Genomic DNA, 19,357 nt, shown 5'->3' on the forward strand with positions numbered 1-19,357 from the left:
TCTCTCAACCTCTGAGCCTCAGGAGCCTCAGGTCTACAGCGAGGATGCTCACAGGAAATACTTAGCACACAGGAGGAGTTGCTGCGTCTGGGAACTTGCTTTGATGTTTTTATGAGTTTCACTCAGTGTGTCCCTCTCGCGAGCAAGCCGGTGACCTGGGGGGCCTAAGACTGGGTGGGGACAAGAGGAGAGTCCCCAGATGGCAGTTCCATCATCATGGGATGGATGAGCTACAATGAAGACGAGCGTCCACCAGCCCTGGTTGGCCTGCGGGGTGACACTGAACTGTGGAGGGGACTGGACCCCTTTAAGAGGGCGCTGCAGGCGGTCAGTCCTCCAAGTGCTCTAGGGTGTCAGAGAGGCGGGACGATGGCATTCCTCCTTGTGTGAGCTTTCCTTGTTCTCTTTAGCCGGTAGAATCTACCAACATCCTTAGGGAGACCCCAGGAAAGGCTCCACCCAGGAGCTCAGGCCCCTTTGAGCGAGAACGGCTGGCGGTGGCCCCTGGCTCCCTCTCACTTGACCTCGTCCTCGGGCCCTGGCAGATGAGGGCCGGGCCCTGCCCACTAGCTGCTGTGGCTTCACGGGTAGCTGAGGAATCGCAGCCCACAACCTCTCTGTCCAGTACCCACAAGCCCTCAGACTCAGGTCCTAGAAAGTGGGCAGGACTCTCCATCTCGTACCAGTCCTTCTCCATGCATATCCGCCACACTCCCCTCTCTCTGCAGCCCGGACTTCTAGACTTCTCAGCTCACAGAGGGGAAGCTGGACACCCCACAGCTCCCAAGTTTACACGTTGTACCCTCATCCAGCCACAGAGCCTGACTTTCCATCTCTCAAATCTAGTTCTGAATTGCCGTGAGAGAAAATCTGATTGACTGGATTAAGTGTTGTTTTATCCACTCAGTACGAATGGATAAACATGCAGTAAGAATATGGCTCCCAGAGACCCACTCAGATCAAGGACGTTGCCCAGAGAAGAGTAAGTGAGTGACTCATAGGCAGTAAGAGTCTGTTAGCAAGTACTGCTAGAAGGGATGTCCCAGGCCCAGCAGAACGCAGAGTGGCGGCTTCCTCTCTGCTGATGAGGGTGAATCCTCAGGAAGAGGCTGACGCTCTGGTCTAATGGGATGGCTTCCCATCAAGGGTTGGCTGGTACGGGTGGACAGTGTCGATGAACAGCATTTCCTGGGCCCTTCCGTAGACCTCAAGGGGCTCTGCGCACTTGAGATAGAAGAATGGGTAGAGGACCCTACTTCTGCTAAGACAGGATTACTGAGGCCCCGGTGTATTATGATTCAGGACTTCTCCCTGTTCCCCAACCTCCTAGGGCAACTCAGGGTTTTAGGAAATTTAATCCCCACGATACCACCTAATGTGTACCTCGAAAACTATTGTGGGGAAGAGATCTTTCAGATCTGCCTCGGCCAATCTGAATTCTCATGATACTGTTGCCCCAAGCAGGACCCCGGCTGCTTCCACCTCAGCAGCACTACCCACTCTTCCTCTTCCTAGTGCTGTGAACTTGGGCAAGTTACTCTACTTCTCCAAGCCTCAGATTCCTTATCTACAAGGTGGGGACAAGAATAGTGCTTGCCTAACAGTGTTCCTAATTGTCAGGACAGAAAAAATCACAGTGTGATTAGACAAAATAAGGAATAAATACTACTTAGCACATTGCCTAGCACCCATAATCCCCATCATCCCCATCACCCCTACCCTCCCCATCATCCCCGTCATCCCCTCATCCCCGCCATCCCTGTCATCCTCATCAGCCCATCACCCCATCATCCCCATCAGCCCATCTTTATTATCGCCACCATCCTATCACTATCATCATCATCACCATCATCATCATCATCATCATCTTGCACACCATTCAGGATTGAAGTGTTCTACTTGGTTGTCAGGCTACATTTCCCCAGACCAGACTCCCCATGAGTAGGGTTGCCTCCTGCATCCCTCCTCCCCGCCACTACCCAAGATCCACCCCTCAGAGGAGACTGTGCAATGGCCTTCCCGGCACACATTCCATTCAGCCACCTTCTGCTGCCAGCATCATGCCGGGAAAGATGTCTGTGGTTCTGGAGTGGGAGCCCCCATGTCAGTTCAGCAAACTCTCCGGTTTCTCAGTTCACCAGATACAGTGCCCATTCGTTCTGCATTTTCTGGCCCTGAACATTCAAATAACAAATCTTCTCAAAGCAGGGCAGTGATCAGATTGGTCCCAATAGCTGAAGATCCCAGCTCCTCTGTGCCGATTCGAGCCTGCCTGGGCCCAGCCAGAATCACCCAGCCAGCACAACCCCCCTCCAGCCCTACAGGGCTCACCTTGGGAGGAAGGCTGGCCGCCACAACCCTGACTGTTCTAAAAGCTGGCCTTGGAGAAAATTCACCATTACCCTGCCCTTCAAGGCCAGGGTCACTCCCCCAGGTCCCAGGGAAGCAGGCTCTGACTTCCCCCACTTGGGGCAGCTTGACTGACATGAGCCGTCTGCTCGTACTGGGAAGCCACACTCCCTTTGTGAATATTTGCGTTTCCATCACTAGTGACAGGCCAGTGGGGTGGGACGAGTGGCTTCACCTCCTTGAGCCTCTGTTTCCTCTCTTAAGTCAGGGTGGGAATAGCGCCCCTCACAGAGCTGGGAGGAGCGGCATGTCTCGTGGTGAGCAGCTGCTCTTCAGTGCCCATCAGCCAAAACCACCAGAATATTATTCCGGTGCGGAGACCAAGGGATGGGGGGCCTGGGAGGGCTCCCACCCAAGGGGATCCAGGGCCCAAGACTGTTGTGGCTGTCCAGTCTCGTGGACACTGACAAAGCCTGATCGGTGTGAGCTGCGGCAGAGACCTTCTGGGAGCAAGCCCAGAAGCCACCCCCATGGTGCTGGCTCCACACACAGCGCCAGCGCCTGTGACAGACCCCACCGCATGTGACTCCTCAGCCTCCCCGTGACCCTGAAAGGTGCGGGAGGAGCTTGGGCTATACAGATAGAACAGGGTCCAATCCTGGTTTACGAGGCTCAGGCCTCGGTCAAGTGTCTTCACATCATTAAGCCTCAGTTTCCCTATTCTGGGGAAGATAATGTGCGTAACTTAAAGCTCCAGTGAGATGGTGAGTGTAACAGCCTTGCGCATATGAGCCCCCACTCACTAGTGATCTCTGCACCCCCTGCACTCCCCCACCAGTCCAGTGCACTAGCGGGCGCCCCACGCCTTTAGAAGGAACGTTAAGGAAAGGCTGCGTAAGAGGCTAGGCTGGTTGGAAGATGCTGATTGAAGCCTCTCCATCAACAAGCGTCAGTCCTGCAGATATCTGTTGAGTGTGCAGGCACGAATGGTCTCAGAAAGGAGAGCGTGACGGAGGGAAGGTAGCCGTGCCAGCCACACCTCCCTGTTGGTAGAACTGCCGGTCGCTGGGCACAGCTCTCTGTCGCCACGCATTTTCTCCGGGTACTGGGGCAAAAAGACCCACAAGAAGAAAGGTGGAGAAAGAGAGGCCAGAAGACCCAGCTCTGGAAAGGGAGGCTCCGTCTCTAACTCCAGACAGGTGGAGGCTCAGATTAGGATTCCAGATCAGACGAGGAGGCATCTTCCTGGCACAAGGAATGTCATCGCCGGAAGGTTCACTGTCACACTCTGCCCCAAGTCATAAGAAATCTCTGGTGGTGGCTGTGGAGGAAAGCCACGCTGGAGGCGGCCCATAGCGAGCCCTCCCAGCAGCCTGCTTAAGCACGGGGTGGTGACAGGCCACGGTGCCATGCCCAACTGTGAGGTAGGCATTGGTGTCGCCAGTAACAGGGCAGTGCTGCAGCCTTTCGTAAGTTAAAGCAGACTCGTCATGACCCGTACTGCCGCTCACTCACTACAGTGCAAGCCTATTGCTGAATGGAAGAGAGGGAGGAAACAGTCGGCCTGTGGGCTGGGAGTTGGGCATGCCAGGGCCTTGTCTGTGCCACAGTTCATGGCAGGGGCAGGGGCAGCCTCTGACCATCATCTGTGACCGAGGTGTGGTGGGGAAAGGCCGAGATCCATTATGTTTGAGGACTCGAGGGGCCAAGCACATGCTGCGGCTTTTTACCCCGTGACGGGGAGTAGCTGATGGGCAGAAGGAGCAGGGTCCCAGAGCAGTTGGCCTAGGTGGCCATCAGACTCCCACGGGCCCTGAACTTGGGCCCCTGCATAGGCAGACGCAAGACAGGTCCTTCTCAAGCGGAGGGTGGAGGGGCAGGGAGGAACGCTGCCCCCTCCTGGAGGAGCTGGAGCCCACTGATGGTATGACGCACCTGCTGGAGTGAACGCCCCACGTCCCCATGCCACCCCCAGGTGTCCAGAGCTGCAGGGCCCGCACACAGCAACCGAGGGCGGGCAGTGGAGAACAGAGAGAATATTTAAAAACGAAGTCTCCACCCCGTCTGACTTTATAAATTGGGTTACATCACTGTTTGGCCAACGGGCAAGGAAAGCTACAGCCCAGGGAGAGACCATCCTGCAGGGGTGAGAAGAAGACTGAGGACCAAGTGGACACAGGAAGTCATTCTGCTGAAAGAGGAAAAGATGAAGAGAAGAGAGAGAAATGGAGGCCTCCGCCCAGACAGAGTAAACTCCCTCCTTACTCTGGAAGCTGCACCTTCCTCTGCAAGGGCTCCCTGCTGGGGACTCCAGGTGAGAGAGAAGCTGAGAAGCCGGAGGGGCGGCCCATGGAGAGATTGCAGGGGTCCGGCTGGGGCCAGCAAAGGAGACAGTCCGGTGGAGAGGACACCACAAACAGGAATCTGGCTGTGCCCTGGTGAAAGATGACCTTGCACACATCCCCCGGGCCCGATGTGCAAGACTTCCCACAGTTCTGTGGCTGTGTGCGCCCTTTTCGCTGGATTTACCGTGGAATATTTGGGCTTTCTAGCTTTTTCTAGTATATATGTCAGCTTCACATTGGGTAAATGGGTGTGCCCTGAATTTAGTCACCCCCTGCCACCGGAAGAAGGGTGAACATTTAATTAAGAAGTTAAGGAAAGAATCACCTGGGGGCTCAGGAACTTGCCCTGACAGAGGTTTCGGGGCTCCAGATGTGTCCCAGATGTGCCTGCAGCGTGTCGGAGGAGGTGCGGGGAGAGTTGGGGTTGGAGCTCCCCGAGCTAATGACGGCAGGGTCCGAGGTACCCTCGCTTCCTCCGAGTATCTCATGGTTCCGGGCTGTTGCTAAAACCCCACCCTTTTCCTCTGAAGCAGGGGACGTCTCTATGCCACCCTGGGGCCCAACTGGCGCGTTCCAGTTCGGAATTCTCCCAGGACCCGGAGCTGCGTCTACAGGTATTTGTTTATTCGTGTGTTCAGCTATTTGGCCGACAGCCCTAGGCTGTGCTTGTCAGATCCACGCGCTGTGCTGGAGGCTGCTCATGAGACAGACGTGGCCTCTGCCTCAGCCCATGAGGCCGCTGCCGCAGGACAGACAGGCCGAACGGATGATCCCAGATGACTGACGGTCCCAGAGTGGAGGTGGGGTGGAGCAAGGAAGGCCTCTCTGGAGAAATGACTGGAAGAGTGATAAGAATTAATCAAATACAGGGAGGGAGGTGTAGGGGTAATAAGAGTGCCCCAAGCCAAAGGGAAGGAAGGAGAGTCAGTGTTGTAAGAAATGAGGGGGGGAGGGGTGGAGATGAGGCTGGAGAGGTGGGGCCGAGCAGGGTTGGGGGGAGGTGACAGACAGTGGCATGACCAGGTCATCCTGGCCAGAGGCATGGAGAGCTGGAGGGGGTACAGGAGGAAGGCAGGAGGGGCCGCAGGGAGGCCAGGGAGAGAGCATCAGGCAGTTGTCCAAAGGAAGAGCCACGTTGTAGCCTAAGGTGCGGGGGGTGGGCAGGGTGCAGTCAGGCATATGTAGGACTTGGGATCAGGGCATCCTTGGGATCGAATAGGTTGCAGGGATGGAGGTGTAAGAGGAGAAACACCCCAGGTCCCTGGTTCAAGCCGCCAGGTGGATGGGGGTGCCGTTCACCCGCCTGGGGAGGAAGAACAGCTTGAGGAAAGACACCAAGTTGAGAGAGATGCCTAAGGGAGGCGCCTACCCAGTGAGGGAAGCCCGGGGGCCAGGTCCCAGCCAGAGCCGCGCTTGGCTGTCTTCACCTGCAGGTGGCGCCAGAAGCCCCACTGCGGNTGCAGGGCTGGGCAGCTGTTCCCCCACCAGCTTCTCACTCCACCCCCGCGTCCCCCACCGCTCCTCCAGGCTCCTGCCCGCACGAGGAGGGGCTGCGTAGGCCCCAGAGGAAGGTGGGAGCACGGGGGCAGGGCAGGAGGAAGCCACCACAGCGGCCAGGACAGGGTGGCGGGTGCTGCTGGGGCCTGGGTTATAAGGAGCTCGGTCACCAAGCCTTGCAGGCTCAGAAAGATGAGGGAGGTGAAAGTTTGCAGCTGTGGCCGCCCAGGCCCCCCTTCCTTCGAGCTCTCCTTGGCCTCAGGGGCCCCTCCCTGGCCTCTTCTCCACAGCGTTGAGTCCTCTGGCCTGACGCAGGATCGGGGACTCTGCGGTGGGGACAACCTGGGAGGGACAGGGTGCCTGACCCCACCCCTGCAGGGCAGCATCTGACCGGTGGTCTCCCCGCAGCCCCACGGGCCCATGCATCTGTACGCTGGGGAGCTCAGCCGCAGTGCCCACCATGGAGGGTCCTCTGAGGAGGAAAACTCTGCTCAAGGAAGGACGGAAACCCGCGGTAAGTGCAGACAGTCCCCTGTCCGGAAGCGGCCAGGGCATCAGTGAGGGTCCTGGGCTCCAGCCCTGGCTGTGCTACTGAGGGGGCCAGGGCCTCAGTTTCCATATCTGTAAATTGGGATCCAGTAGTGCCTGTGTCCTCGAGGACTCAGCAAGAATGTCACATGCACGGCAGTGCACACAGTGAGCGCACGGGGGGCCAGAGCTGTGACCAGGGCACGTGTTAGCCGGCAGAGCCCTGGAGCTAGGTTGGTACTGGCCTAACCTGCCCCCGCGAGGGTCAGCACCGTGTTGCCCCTCCATCCCAGCCAGAGCACCCCAGTGCAGGTATCAGGGTTCTGCTAGGCTATGGCTTAGCATGTCTGGGTTTTAAAAATCTTCTTCCTCGGGGCACCTGGGTGGTGGTTCTGTCAGTTAAGCATCAGGCTTTGGCTCGGGTCATGATCTCACAGTTCTGAGTTCGAGCCCCACATCGGGCTCTCTGCTGTCAGCGCAGAGTCCACTTCAAATCCTCTGTCTCCCTCTCTCTGCCCCTCCCCGCCTCAAAAAGAAATAAATATCTTAAAAAATAAACAAATACAATTTTTAAAGTAAAAAATAAAAATCTTTTTCTCCAGGATATTCTTGGGCCCAAGTTACCCCAACACATAGAACTTAAGCCTTGGCTCTGCCTTAAACAAGCAGGGAAAACGAAAGGCTCTCTGAGTAAAGGAGCCAGAGAGGGAAGGTAGGGCTTAGGGTTGAGGAGCCTGGAGGCACCGATGAGGAGGCTCTCCTCCTCCAGGCCCTGGGTGGAAGTGACTTTGGTGGGTGAGGGGCCAGGGAAGAGGTGAAGCCAGCGCTGGCATTGGCCCGAGGCGAGGAGTGAGGGGAACCTTTCCACCCACGTGGCTGGGTCTGTAATCAGGCCGGTGGGGGGGGACTCCCCCACCACTCCTGGGGTGTCACTCTGCCCCCCCTTCCTCTGTAGCTGTCCTCATGGACCAGGTACTGGGTCATACTCTCGGGATCCACCCTCCTGTACTACGGAGCCAAGTCCTTGCGGGGCACGGACAGAAAACACGTGAGTCCCCTGAAAGGACTTTCCATGCAGGGACTTCGTGTGGTATGACCTACAGGGGAGGGGCGGAGGGAGGCAGGGGAGGTGGCAGGGGTGCGAAGGAACCTCACCAGGCCCAGCTCAGCCTTCCTGGGGGAGACGGTGTCGGGGAACGGAGGGTGTGGGCCTCCTGGTTACGCTGTTGTCCTTCCCCAGTATAAATCCACACCTGGCAAAAAGGTCTCCGTTGTGGGCTGGATGGTGCAGCTTCCTGATGACCCCGAGCACCCCGATATCTTCCAGCTGAATAACCCCGACAAAGGTAGGCAGCGGGCCCGGCGCCGGGTACCTCCCACTTCTCTCTACCCTGTTTTCCTCCCCTGATAAATGTACATTTTGAAACAGAAGGAACCTTGGGGGCTGCTGCTTTCGCTTTGCTTTAGGTTGTGATCAGAGGGTCCCCTTACTAATCCATTGAAAAAACTGCTGAGATCAAGGTCAGTGTGTCCACTGAGCAGGGGGCATGGCACATGGCACGTGGCTGCAGGAACCCTTTTGTGGCCTCACCTGTGGCTACTGGGGCCCATCACCTTTGGAGCTGTGGCTTCAGGGTCTTGGAATAAATAATATAATGCTTCATGAGGCAGGGACCACGTGGCTGGGAGGGTCTCGGGTCTTGGGAGATGTCAGGGACACCCCTGACATCACCTGTGCTGTGAGACTCTCACAGTATCCTTCCTAGTCCAATGCCAAATCTGAGACGAGTCCTTTGACAAAAGCCCCAACTTCAACTTGTCTGGCCATCTCCCACTTTCCCCCTGGTTCCATCCTCCTCCACGACCATGTTGGGTCGAAGGAGAGGTCCTGGGCTCCATCTTGTCCAGGAGCGCAGCCTGCACTGACCTTCAGAATAGGCCATGCTATGAAGGAAATGGAAATCAGAACCACCATGAGATATCACCTCACACCAGTCATGTGGCCAAAATAAAAAAGACGAGAAATAACAAGTACTGGCAAGGATGCAGAGAAAAGGGAACGTTTGCAGGCTGCTTACGGGAATGGGAATGGGTGCAGCCACTGTGGAAAACAGTATGGAGGTCCCTCAAAAAATTAAAAATAGAAAAACCAGACGATCCAATAATTCCATTACTGGGTATTTACCCAAAGAAAATGAAGACAGTAATTCAAAAAGAAATTCACCCCTATGTTTAAAGTTTATTGCATTATTTACAATAGCCAAGATATGGAAGGAACCTAAGTGTCCTTTGATAGATGAATGGATAAAGAAGATGTCACACACACACACACACAAACACATACACATATGCGCACAGGCGCACACACACACATACAAGTCATAAAAATATTACACAGCGACAAAAAAGGAGATCATGCCATTTGTGGCAACATGGATGGACCTAGACGGTATTATGCAAAGTGAAATAAATCAGATGGAGAAAGACAAATACCATATGATTTCACTCATTTGTGTAATCTAGGGGGAAAAAAGGAAGGGGAAAAAAAAGGTAGAATCAGACCTTTAAATACAGAAGACAAACTGATGGATGCCAGAGGGGTACGGGGTGGTCAAAATGGGTGAAGGGGAGTGGGAGGCACAGGCTTCCAGTTACGGAATGAATAAGCACAGAAACAAAAGGAACAGCATAAGGAATAGAGTCAAGGATATTTTAATAGTGCTACGTGCTGATAGATAATAACTACACTTGTGGTGAGCACAGCATAATGTGAAACTCGTTGAAGCTCTTAGTTGCACGGCTTAAACTAATACCATTCTGTGTCAACTGTACTCAAAACAAAACAAAACAGAATAGACCATTCTAATCTTCCCGGTGGCCCACGTCACATGACAAAACCCCAAAATGCCTGGGTGTTGGCTTCTAGCCAGACAAAGTCACTGGGACTATGAAGTCTCCGAGCATCTTCAGACCCTCACAGGAAAGTTCTAGTGCAAGGTTCACATACATACAAAGCACCTGAGGATCTTGTTAAAATTCAGACTTGGATTCAGCGGATCTGGGGTGGAGGCCAGGCTTCTGCATTTCTCACAAGCCCCCAGGCCACGCAGATGCTGCTGCAGGAGGGAGACCGCACCTGGACTGTCAACGGTCCTAATGTCCTTAGCCGGGCAGTAAAGGAACACCAACCTCAAGGGGCCCAGGGGGTGGAGGGGAGAGGAGCCAAGTTCTCTGCTCCACGTCTGAACAACTAAATCCACGCACAGCTACACACACGTCGGTGCATCCCAGTCTGGTTACCACTGGACTTTCTTCCTTAAGGCTCTGGGCCTGGATTCGAAGTGGTTTCTTGAGGGGCACCTGGGTGGCTCAGTCAGTTAGGCGTCCGACTTCGGCTCAGGTCATGATCTCACAGTTTGTGAGTTTGAGCCCTGCGTCGTGCCTTGTGCTGACAGCTCAGAGCCCGAAGCCTGCTTCAGATTCTGTGTCTCCTTCTCTCTCTGCCCCTCCTCTGCTTGTACTTTGTCTCTCTCAAAAAATGAATAAACATTTTTTAAATTTTTTTAATTAAAGTTTTTTTAAAAGAAGTGGATTCTTGAGGAAGTAAAGGCTGTGTGCCTACATGAGCCTGCCTTAAGGACCATATGGCCATAGGGACTTCAGGCCACTCTTAGGCCTCAGCCCCCAGGAAAGCACTGTCCCCAGGCAGAGGGAAGTATGATGCAGAGGGTGGCCAGGGTCTGTGGATCAATCCCAAGGATCTGTGAACTTGAGTGGGGAAAAAATTACACGTCGGTTTTCTGTGGCCTCCCACACCTTTATTTATGAGCATTAAACTACAAGAACGTTCACGACACCTGTGATTTTATCTCCGAGAGAAACCAGATGTTTCCCTATCACATATCATCGCAGCTTTCCCAGAGTGCCGTTTCTACTCATCTCTTCGGAATTACAGCCCAGCGTCAGACCGGCCCCTGGCTCTTGCTGCTGGTGCATCAACAGAGAAGCCCAGTTACATCTGTGTCACTCACATGTTCTTTAGTAGTTTGATAACTGTATTCCAGTGGTATTGATATCCTTTGTATTTTCTTTTATGCATTTGAAAGCATTATCCTGGGGGCCATAGGCTTCACCGGAGCCAAATGCACCCTGGCCCCCAGAATGGTAAAGACCCCCGGTCCAGAGGGACAGCCCAGAGGCACCGGAAGTTCTGCCTGTGCCAGCCCCAAGCTTGCCTCGCGCTGCTCCTGACCTTCCTTGGTTTCGTTCACCTGTGTTCACGTTTATCTTCGTGCCCTGGCCACAGGCGGCCCTCCCTCTTCCTAACCAGCGTCTTCTCTGCCCGCTAGGCAATGTTTACAAGTTCCAGACTGGCTCCCGGTTCCACGCAATACTGTGGCACAAGCATTTGGATGATGCGTGTAAGAGCAACAGGCCTCAGGTAAAGTCACCCAAGCCCTGCTTGTCACGTGAAGTATCCTTCCCCGCCCTTGAGACTGAGGGTCCATAGGAAAGAAGAGCTCCCTCCCTCCCTCAGGGCCTGTTAGCTCTGCTCCCAGGCACCCTCTTTTGAAGAGCCTTTTTCCGTGAGACAGGGCACCCCCTGCTCAGCTTAGGGCTAAGCCCAGCTCCAGACCAGAACGTTGAGTCTGGTCCCTGTGTGTTTCCCACTGAAGGAAGCGGGAAGCTTCCATCAGGCACGGTTAGGTGGCAGGGCAGATGTCACCCCAAGGATCCGGATTCGGCACCTATGTAGACCATCCCCCTCACCGAAGTTGATTCATGGGAATGCTCCAGACTGATGAAAGGGCCTCCCTGCCCCACAATCCTTAGGAATAATAATAGTAGCTAATATTGAGAGCCATCCATGGCCGCTCCTCAGTGTGTTGGAGCCAGCAGGGCCTCTGGTCTGCACCCCGCCCGGGACCAGGCATGATGGGAAATGCTTTACCTGCAGAAATTGGCCCAAATCCTTCCAATTCCCGTTGAGGTAGGTTCTCTTACGCTGTCTCCGTTTTATACTGAGGACACTGAGGCTCAGAAAGTGGCAGATACTCGTTTAAGGTCCCACAGTAGCGAGATCTAACCCGGGTCTGCCTGACACCAGAGTCTATACCGCAGCCCAAGCTCTCCCACCTCGCACTGCCCAGAGCGCCCCCAGCTTGCTTGGCCTCCTGCAGCGGAGCTAAAGGCAGCAGTCAGGCTTCTGGGAGGCACGGCTCTCTGGCCCTCAGCACCCGACGGGGGCAGGCTGGGGCTTCCTGCCCCGGGGAGTGCTGGGATTGGTATTCCTGTCCCTAAGCCTCCCTCTCCGTGCTCCCCAGGGATCGGCCAGAAGGGGGCACTGGGGAGTGGGTGCCTCTCAGGGCGAGCACCTTGCAAGTACAGAGCGTGCAGTGGGCTGTGGCAGCTTCTGGTGGGTAGCAGCCGGGAGGCACCAGCTCTGAGGTCTGGGGGCACGGGGCTTGGAGGCCAGCAAAGGCTACGTCACACCTGGCATTTGGGTCCAGGAGGATACTGGTGACAGCACAGTCACATGCATCCGGGTCCCTCGAAAACCAGAGGGAGGTCTCAGTTTGGTCCTCTTCAGGATTATCCTCTGTAACATGAGGTGAGAATGTACGTGACAGGCTGCTCAGATTATAGATGATGGGAGGCGAGAAAGCAGAATTAGCAGAAAGTTCTCGACAAACTAAAACAGGAGGAAAGATCGACAAAGGGAAAACTCGAGGTACCACTTCAAGGGAAGCTCAAAATAAACTGCATTTGAGTCCCCCATCTCACCTATCTGCCTGCTAGGAATTTGCCCCGGTGAGGCACTCACACATGTGTGTGGGTAAGAATGTTCACTGCAGCATTGTCCTTGATAGAAAGAACTGGAAACCTCTGTGACCATCAGTAAATGGCCACCTGATAGCAATTAGAAGGAGGGGTGGTGGTATCCTGAAAGGGGCTCCAAGATAGAAGTAAAAAGCAAAGTATAGGGGTACCTGGCTGGCTCAGTCCACAGAGCAGACTCTTGATCTCGGTGTCATGAGTTCGAGCCCCACGTTAGGCATAAACTTAAAAAAAAAAAAAATTTTAAGCGAAGTGTAAAATATGCAAGGGCGATCTTATTTGTATTAAAATACATAAACATATTTATAATATGTATGTTTGTGTCTGCGTATAAAGTTTCTAACCAGCATGCTGTGGTATCTGGAGTGCTTACATGTATTTTTTTACATTAAACAAATGTAATTGCTTGTCTCCAAGATGGGAAGGCCAGGGTTTGTTTGGTTTTTGTTGAGTCACCTGAAGGTGTCCCCGAGTGAATAAGGCCTCAGGTCACATGAAGAGAGGATGAGCGCCCTGACCTTTTCCAAACTAGTCACGCTGTGTGTGTCTGGGGCTCCTCGTGAGCTCTGAGTGCCGCCCTAAGAGAACAGAGCCTGGAGCTCACCTGCCCCGCACACGTGGCCCTGTGACCTGTGAGCAGGAGGCTGGGGTGGGTAGCCCAGGGACTGCCTGCCCGGAGATGGGTCACCAGGAGGGTGGGGGAGAGGAAAGAAACCCGGCCTTGGCGTCTGCCTGGTGGCAATGGTCTGGACACCTCAGTGGGACCCATGAGGCTTGCCTCGAGCAAGAGCCCATTGTCCCTCTCTGTGGGTCGGGGAGGGGACCCTTGAGGATGGCAGCGACTCCGCGGTAGAGAGCAGGGACCGGGTCCAGCCCGTTTGGCAGAGCAGGTGTTTGGTCAGAAGGACAAGTGTATGGCAGATGCGGTGCGCCGCGGCAAGGTGTTCCACCTTTTACGTGTTTTTGTGCGACTGTTAGACCTAGGGGCTGGGGAATCTTTTTTTTTTTCCTACTTTTTTCCCCTTTTATTTTGACAGTGAAAGCCATCACCAGAATGCCTCTACTCCCATGGAAAGTCTCAGTGACTAAAATTAGTTTCCTTTTTTGTGGCCTTGCATTTTGTAAAATGGTGTGTATTAACACTGCATCTGCTTAAACCTTATTTATAACAAATGTGTAAAGTGTAAACCTCAGCCATACAACAAACACCCAAGCACCTGCCCACCCAGGTGGCCTAAAGGCAGGACCTCCTGGGTCCTCAGAACACCTCCCTCCCCCAGGAGACTTTTCCTAATCCGGTCTCCTTCCTGGCTGCCTGCGCCCCATAACCACTCTCCTGATTTATTTCCTGTTCCTTTAAGATGCTGGCCCGTGTACCTGATTCCTTAATGTATCGTCTGAGGTACATTTCTAAAAACATTTTTATAAATAGAACTGTAACTAGATATTTTCTTCTGTGACTTGCTCTCCCCCTACAGTGTGTCCCTGAGATTCATCTGTGTCAGTGTGTGTAGGTGTCATTCATTTGTTTGTACTGATATTTTTTTTATTAATTCTGCTGGCAGCGGTCCCAGGGATGACTTCCTGCCTTTTGCTATTTTGAACAGTGCTGCTGTGACCATTCTTCTAACTCTCTCCTGGTGCAGGGAGATGCGTTTTTCCCAATTTATCACTTTGACCAAATTGACACCGAGATGGATTTGTTTTTGAGGAAATTGCTTCTCCTCAAACCTCCTGGAACCCCGTGGTCGTTGCTGGGGTGGGGGACCTGGGGCTGGGGCAGCTGGGAAGGGACAGGGTCTCCCCTGGGCTCCAAGCCAGGTTTTATTTTAATGCCAGGAGAGTGACTGAGAGCAGGGGACTCCGGTGCCTTCGCCTGCCGTTTACTCACAGTGGGCTTCCCCTCTCTAAGCCTCAGGGTCCTCATGTGTGCGGTGGGGACACTTCCAGAACCTGCCTCATGGGGCGCTGTGAAGACTAGAGGGGCATGATGATGTCAAGCGCCTGGCACACAGTGGCCGCTTGACAGCGGCCGTCATTCTTGCCAGGCCCTCTTCCCCACCTGACCTGCTCCTTTGCAGACTAACTGGGAAAGGCCCGGTCCCTTCCCTTAGGGGCACCCCTTGTCCCCTTCCGAAAGGTTGGAACTCTGACAAGAGGTGAGCTTTCTCTTCTAGGTACCTGCAAACCTTATGTCATTTGAATAAGTCTCTGCAGGACTTGGCGCGACTTCAGAGGCTTCTGGAAGCCCAGCCTGGGACTGGTGGTGAAGCGCACGTCCTGGGCACAGGCTTTTGGCCAGGGTGCTGGGTGACTCACAGCCGGACTCACGGGGACTCGGCCTGTGGCCTCACGGTCCAGAGGGCTCTGCCAGTGCAGGGTCCACCTGCCAGTCCCCAGCGACTCTCATACACTCATTCTTCCGCGCCACCCCGCAGGGCCGTGGTTGGGCCCCAGGCTGTGCACCCCGCCCTCCCTCTCTGGGCCCTCGTCCGTCCACCAGCTGCTGCTTCGATTAGAGAGCATCCGGCCCACGTTGGGTCCCCCGTGCTTTCTCCTGCACAAGAGCGGACAGTGTTCACCTGCATGAGGGGCCAGAGAGAAGGAACAGGCTACGGAGTTGGCTTTTTATACCCCAAGTGCACGGGGCCGCTCGCCCACAGGGCTGCCTCGGATTTTGTACAACCCACCCCCCCAAGCGTCCTCTGCGTGTGCGTGCCGTGTACGTGTGCGTGGGAGCGAGTGTGAACTCTTCGAGAAACATGCATTTTGGCACAAGACGTGTGACATCACACCCTTCATTCGCTTTGAGGCCCTGCTTTAACCTTACGTGATAGCCTTGTCCACCGAGGAAGGTCAGAGAGAGAGCCCAGATTCCTCCTATGTTAAGGGTCCCGTGCATTCTTTTACTGTAAACAAACAATGCCTTAAATTGTGTCTTGTTTTCTGTTCCTATGGGTGCTATTCATCTGGAAGGCCTGCTGTCTGGGCCCCGGGGTCCCTTCCAGGCCTTGTTGCTGTTGGCTCTTCTGAGATAGGACCCGGCTTTAGGACTGTGGACTGGGCTGGCCTGCTCGCTTCCTCCCACCCCTCTCCTGCAGGGTCTGAAAGCCCCTGTCTTCTCCCCCCGGACCGCGCCAGAGGGGGAGGTTGTGACACTTTCTCCCAGCTCCCTCAGAGGCACTCGGAGGCCACCGTGCTCACAGAGAACAGCTGCACAGAAGGCGCTGTGCACCAGCCTCTCCCGCGGGCCAAGGCTTTGCGCCCGTCATCTACTGCCAGGGCGGCGCCCGCTGGGGTTCCTGGTTATGCCGGGGAGCTGAGTGACACTGAGGCCTTAAGCTCCCCCAGTCTTGCCCCCCAACGCAGTCACCAGCAAGTTCTCCACATCCAAGTCCAAGGGCACAATGGTTGATCATGGTGACAAGAGAGCCAAGCCCTGGGGGGTGAATGGTCCCAGCTCTGCATTCAGTTGAGAGCTCTTCACACGAACAACGTCCTTTTATCTGTCACTGTTTGTCTTATTTTTAAGTGACTTTTATTTTGCACAAATACATTTTTATTCAAAATAATGAATAAAAGTTAGCTTTATTTATGGTAGCTTTATCACCACAGCTTCTCTCTCCCCTTCCCTGACTAATCTGGGTGTCCAAATTCTGAGGAGGAGCCCCTTGAAATGGTTTCCTGTATCCCCTGGGTCCTCGTTGCTATCATGTTTCAGAGCTCACATCAGACCAGGCATCAAACCACCGTTAAGAGTTTCTGGGCAAGATGCTCCAAAACAACATCTCACCCAGTAAACGCTGACAGGTGAATTTAAAAACTACCAAAGGACCCACCACTCTCTTTTGACCAAATGGTGACAACTTTTCTGAAAATCCCAGTAGTTGCCATCGGCATCTTATTTTATGGTCAAGGCTTAGTGTGCTCAGTAACTAGCCCTCCTTTGGAGCAAAGTCTAGAATACTTCTGTACCCGGAGAGACTCCAGATGGTAAAGTTGGTACCGTCCAACCTTAGCCGTGAGCACTCCGCCCACGGGCACGCAGCCGGGGTCTGGACACGCACACCTAAGTCATACCGATGGCCACTCAAATTAGCATCTAGAGGCTGAAAGAAAACACCAAACACTCCAACACCTCTCACCAGAACCATTCAGGTTAACGCTTCAACCTACATTGAATCTGATTCTACCTGTTAAGATTTTTTAAGTCTTAAGTTTGGATGGAAGCGTAAGACTGGCAAAATCAGCCACTTACTTTCCTTGGGTTTCTCCACTCTTCAACTGTCCTGGCTCTTCTCACATGAAATGCTACAGATATCAATCCAAGACCCTCAGAATTTCAGGCTCCACTAAATCAGATCATTTTCTGCGCTTATAAAATTTTCTCCTCTTTCACAAATGTTTCCTCCTGAGCTGAATCTGAAATAGCACAATTGCACTTGTTTTCAAAATGTCTTGTCTTCTCACCCATTGAGATGGACCCCCCAGCCCCTCCTAGAAACATTCTTAGCTTGGATTCTTGAAGAATCTGCTTAGAGCTTGTTGGCAAAGGCCTTTAGGACTGGTAAGAACCTTGAACATACGGGAAAAGTCCTGGAGACAGGCTGAAAGGCGTCCGGGCTCTCCCAGCAGGGACGCGGGGCCAAGCATGTAAGCGCTGATCGCCTTCCCAGCATTGGTTTATCCCTCAAGCAGCAGGTGAGGAGGCCCTCGGGCTGGGACAGAGGAGGCCAGACACAAACCCGTAAAGGAAGAAGTCCATGGGTGGATTCTCACCCTGGAGGGAAACGTTTCTGGTTTTTGCTCCGTGACTGTCCATAACGCACAAATGTTTGTGAGACCATTAAAGGTGATATGTCTTGCATGCAGATGCTGGACTTTTTTTTTTTTACCAAATAGATCATGGCACCCCAGAATGAAAATTACAGAGTGCTTTCTACAAATTGTGGAATAGGTAGTTGGTATCATTACGATGCCCCCCAAGAACAGCTCATCTACCTCTCCCTGGGAATAATTTTCGCTCCTCTTGGTTGGAATGTGTCTTATAACTCAAAGTCAGCCAAGTGCATTCTGACAACCGAAATGCTTCATGGAGGATTGCTTCAGTGGGGAGCAGTAGAAATAATATTCTGAGTGTGCCCAGTGAGAGTGTGGTCTCCCTTTCCTTCCCTGCAGAAGACCATTCGTCACCCATTCATGAAACCTAAAGAGGAAGATACTTGAAGGCGTTCTGTTTAGGGAAGAACCCACTCTCTCTTGCCAACTGAATTTATAAAGCATTATTTTCCTCACCAAGATGGCCAGTATTTCTTTCGTTATCTTCCTCTCCCACCTCCCAAGCCCAAGATGTGTATCTTTTAAGATGCCATTTTACAGGTGGAAAACAATCCATGAAAATGGGAAGCCTTCTGCAAGCGAGGTCTGATTTCATCCCACAGGTAGGGTGTACAGCTCTACACCCACATTACTGATGCTTACAACAAGGTGAACATTGCTGAAAACACAACCTACCTTATTTTGTGTGACTTCATAAATGACTTTAATCAGCCCTACATTATACTGACATGTTGGGTGATTTCATACATTAAAAAGAGAAAAAAAAAAAAAACCCGACAAGAATCTCTTTGAAATAACATTCTCTGCACCAAACCACTCATTCATTCATTCATTCATTCATTCACCTCTCCAGTGAGTGCTTCCTGTGTGCCAGGCTCTACCCAGGATATACTGTAAATGGCTGAGAACAAGCAGACCCAATCCTTGCCCTCATGGAGCTGACCACTCAATGAACAAATAATCCTCAACATAGCATCTCGTCTGGCAAGACCCTGCCTCTCTCCTAACACTGGGTTAGAAACCCTGTGCAGATTCCTCCAGAAAGGTCTCAAAATGCTCAGCAGACTGGACAGCCTCTTGATCTGCGAGTTCGGCTGCAGCGAGAACTAGATGGTGTCATCATCCGAGAGGCTGGTTGGTGCAAACACCCAGGCACAGAGCTATGGTTGGGCAGGCTGCGGACTTCTTGAGGTGGAATGGGAGAGACGGGTCAGAATATTCACAGTATTTACTTCAGAGGCTTTTTGGTTTTCAATTTCATGGTCAAATGCAAGGACGGCATGAGCGAGAGCTGCATTTTTTGGGTGTTGAGAACTTGTACCACGGACCGCGTCAGAGTCCTGAGCCGCACAAGTGCGTGTACGCTGTGCACAACTCCCAAACCCCTGTTTGCAGCAGCAACGCGACGGGTCGTCCGTCTGTTCTATAATCGTTCATCTCCTTCATTTCTGAACGACTGTGCCCATTCGGCAATGAAATATTAGTAATTAATTTATTAGTACGGTATGATCTTTAATAAATTTCGTGCCAAAATGCATGGTTTTTCAATTAGCATTCAAAATGTTGCGTAGAGAGTAGTTTTCAATTTCTTATGTATTCTTCAAAGTAAGTTGAAAATCAGTTTCTACATTTTAATTCGTTTCTTGTTAAATCTGTTGCACTCTCCTGGGCTGTCTTTTTTTTTTCCCCTCCCCAGCAGAACCCCTGCATGCAGTTGTATCAGACTTTCTCTTCTACTTGTGAATTGTCTCACCCGCAGTAACCACTGAACATCGGCCCCCCTGTGGGATTCTTTAGATTTTTGGTGAAGTATTTTGTTACCTCAGTCTTGTATCAAGTTGCTGTATTTTTCAGCTGGTTACACTGATAATAATTGTTTCACTAATTAAATACTTTAATGTACAAACATCTTTGTTTACTTTGAAATTAAATGTGTTTTCCAATGAACATTGCTCAATTTG

General features: G+C 52.8%; 1 protein-coding gene across 1 annotated transcript in view; it reads left to right on the forward strand.

The window, feature by feature from the left end:
• RALGPS1 (Ral GEF with PH domain and SH3 binding motif 1) overlaps nucleotides 1-16,157 on the forward strand; it is a 257,605-nt gene extending 241,448 nt beyond the window's left edge. Inside the window, exons 15-20 of the mRNA XM_077768262.1 lie at nucleotides 5,225-5,308; nucleotides 6,600-6,705; nucleotides 7,675-7,767; nucleotides 7,960-8,065; nucleotides 11,069-11,160; nucleotides 14,735-16,157. Of these exons, the coding sequence (XP_077624388.1) occupies nucleotides 5,225-5,308; nucleotides 6,600-6,705; nucleotides 7,675-7,767; nucleotides 7,960-8,065; nucleotides 11,069-11,160; nucleotides 14,735-14,764 (511 nt within the window). The 3' untranslated portion in view covers nucleotides 14,765-16,157. The remainder of the gene's footprint in view (nucleotides 1-5,224; nucleotides 5,309-6,599; nucleotides 6,706-7,674; nucleotides 7,768-7,959; nucleotides 8,066-11,068; nucleotides 11,161-14,734) is intronic.
• The last annotated feature ends 3,200 nt before the right edge of the window (nucleotides 16,158-19,357 follow it).

Source organism: Crocuta crocuta, unplaced genomic scaffold (assembly GCF_008692635.1).
Source record: "Crocuta crocuta isolate KB4526 unplaced genomic scaffold, BGI_CrCroc_1.0 scaffold35, whole genome shotgun sequence".
Lineage (NCBI taxonomy): Eukaryota > Metazoa > Chordata > Mammalia > Carnivora > Hyaenidae > Crocuta > Crocuta crocuta.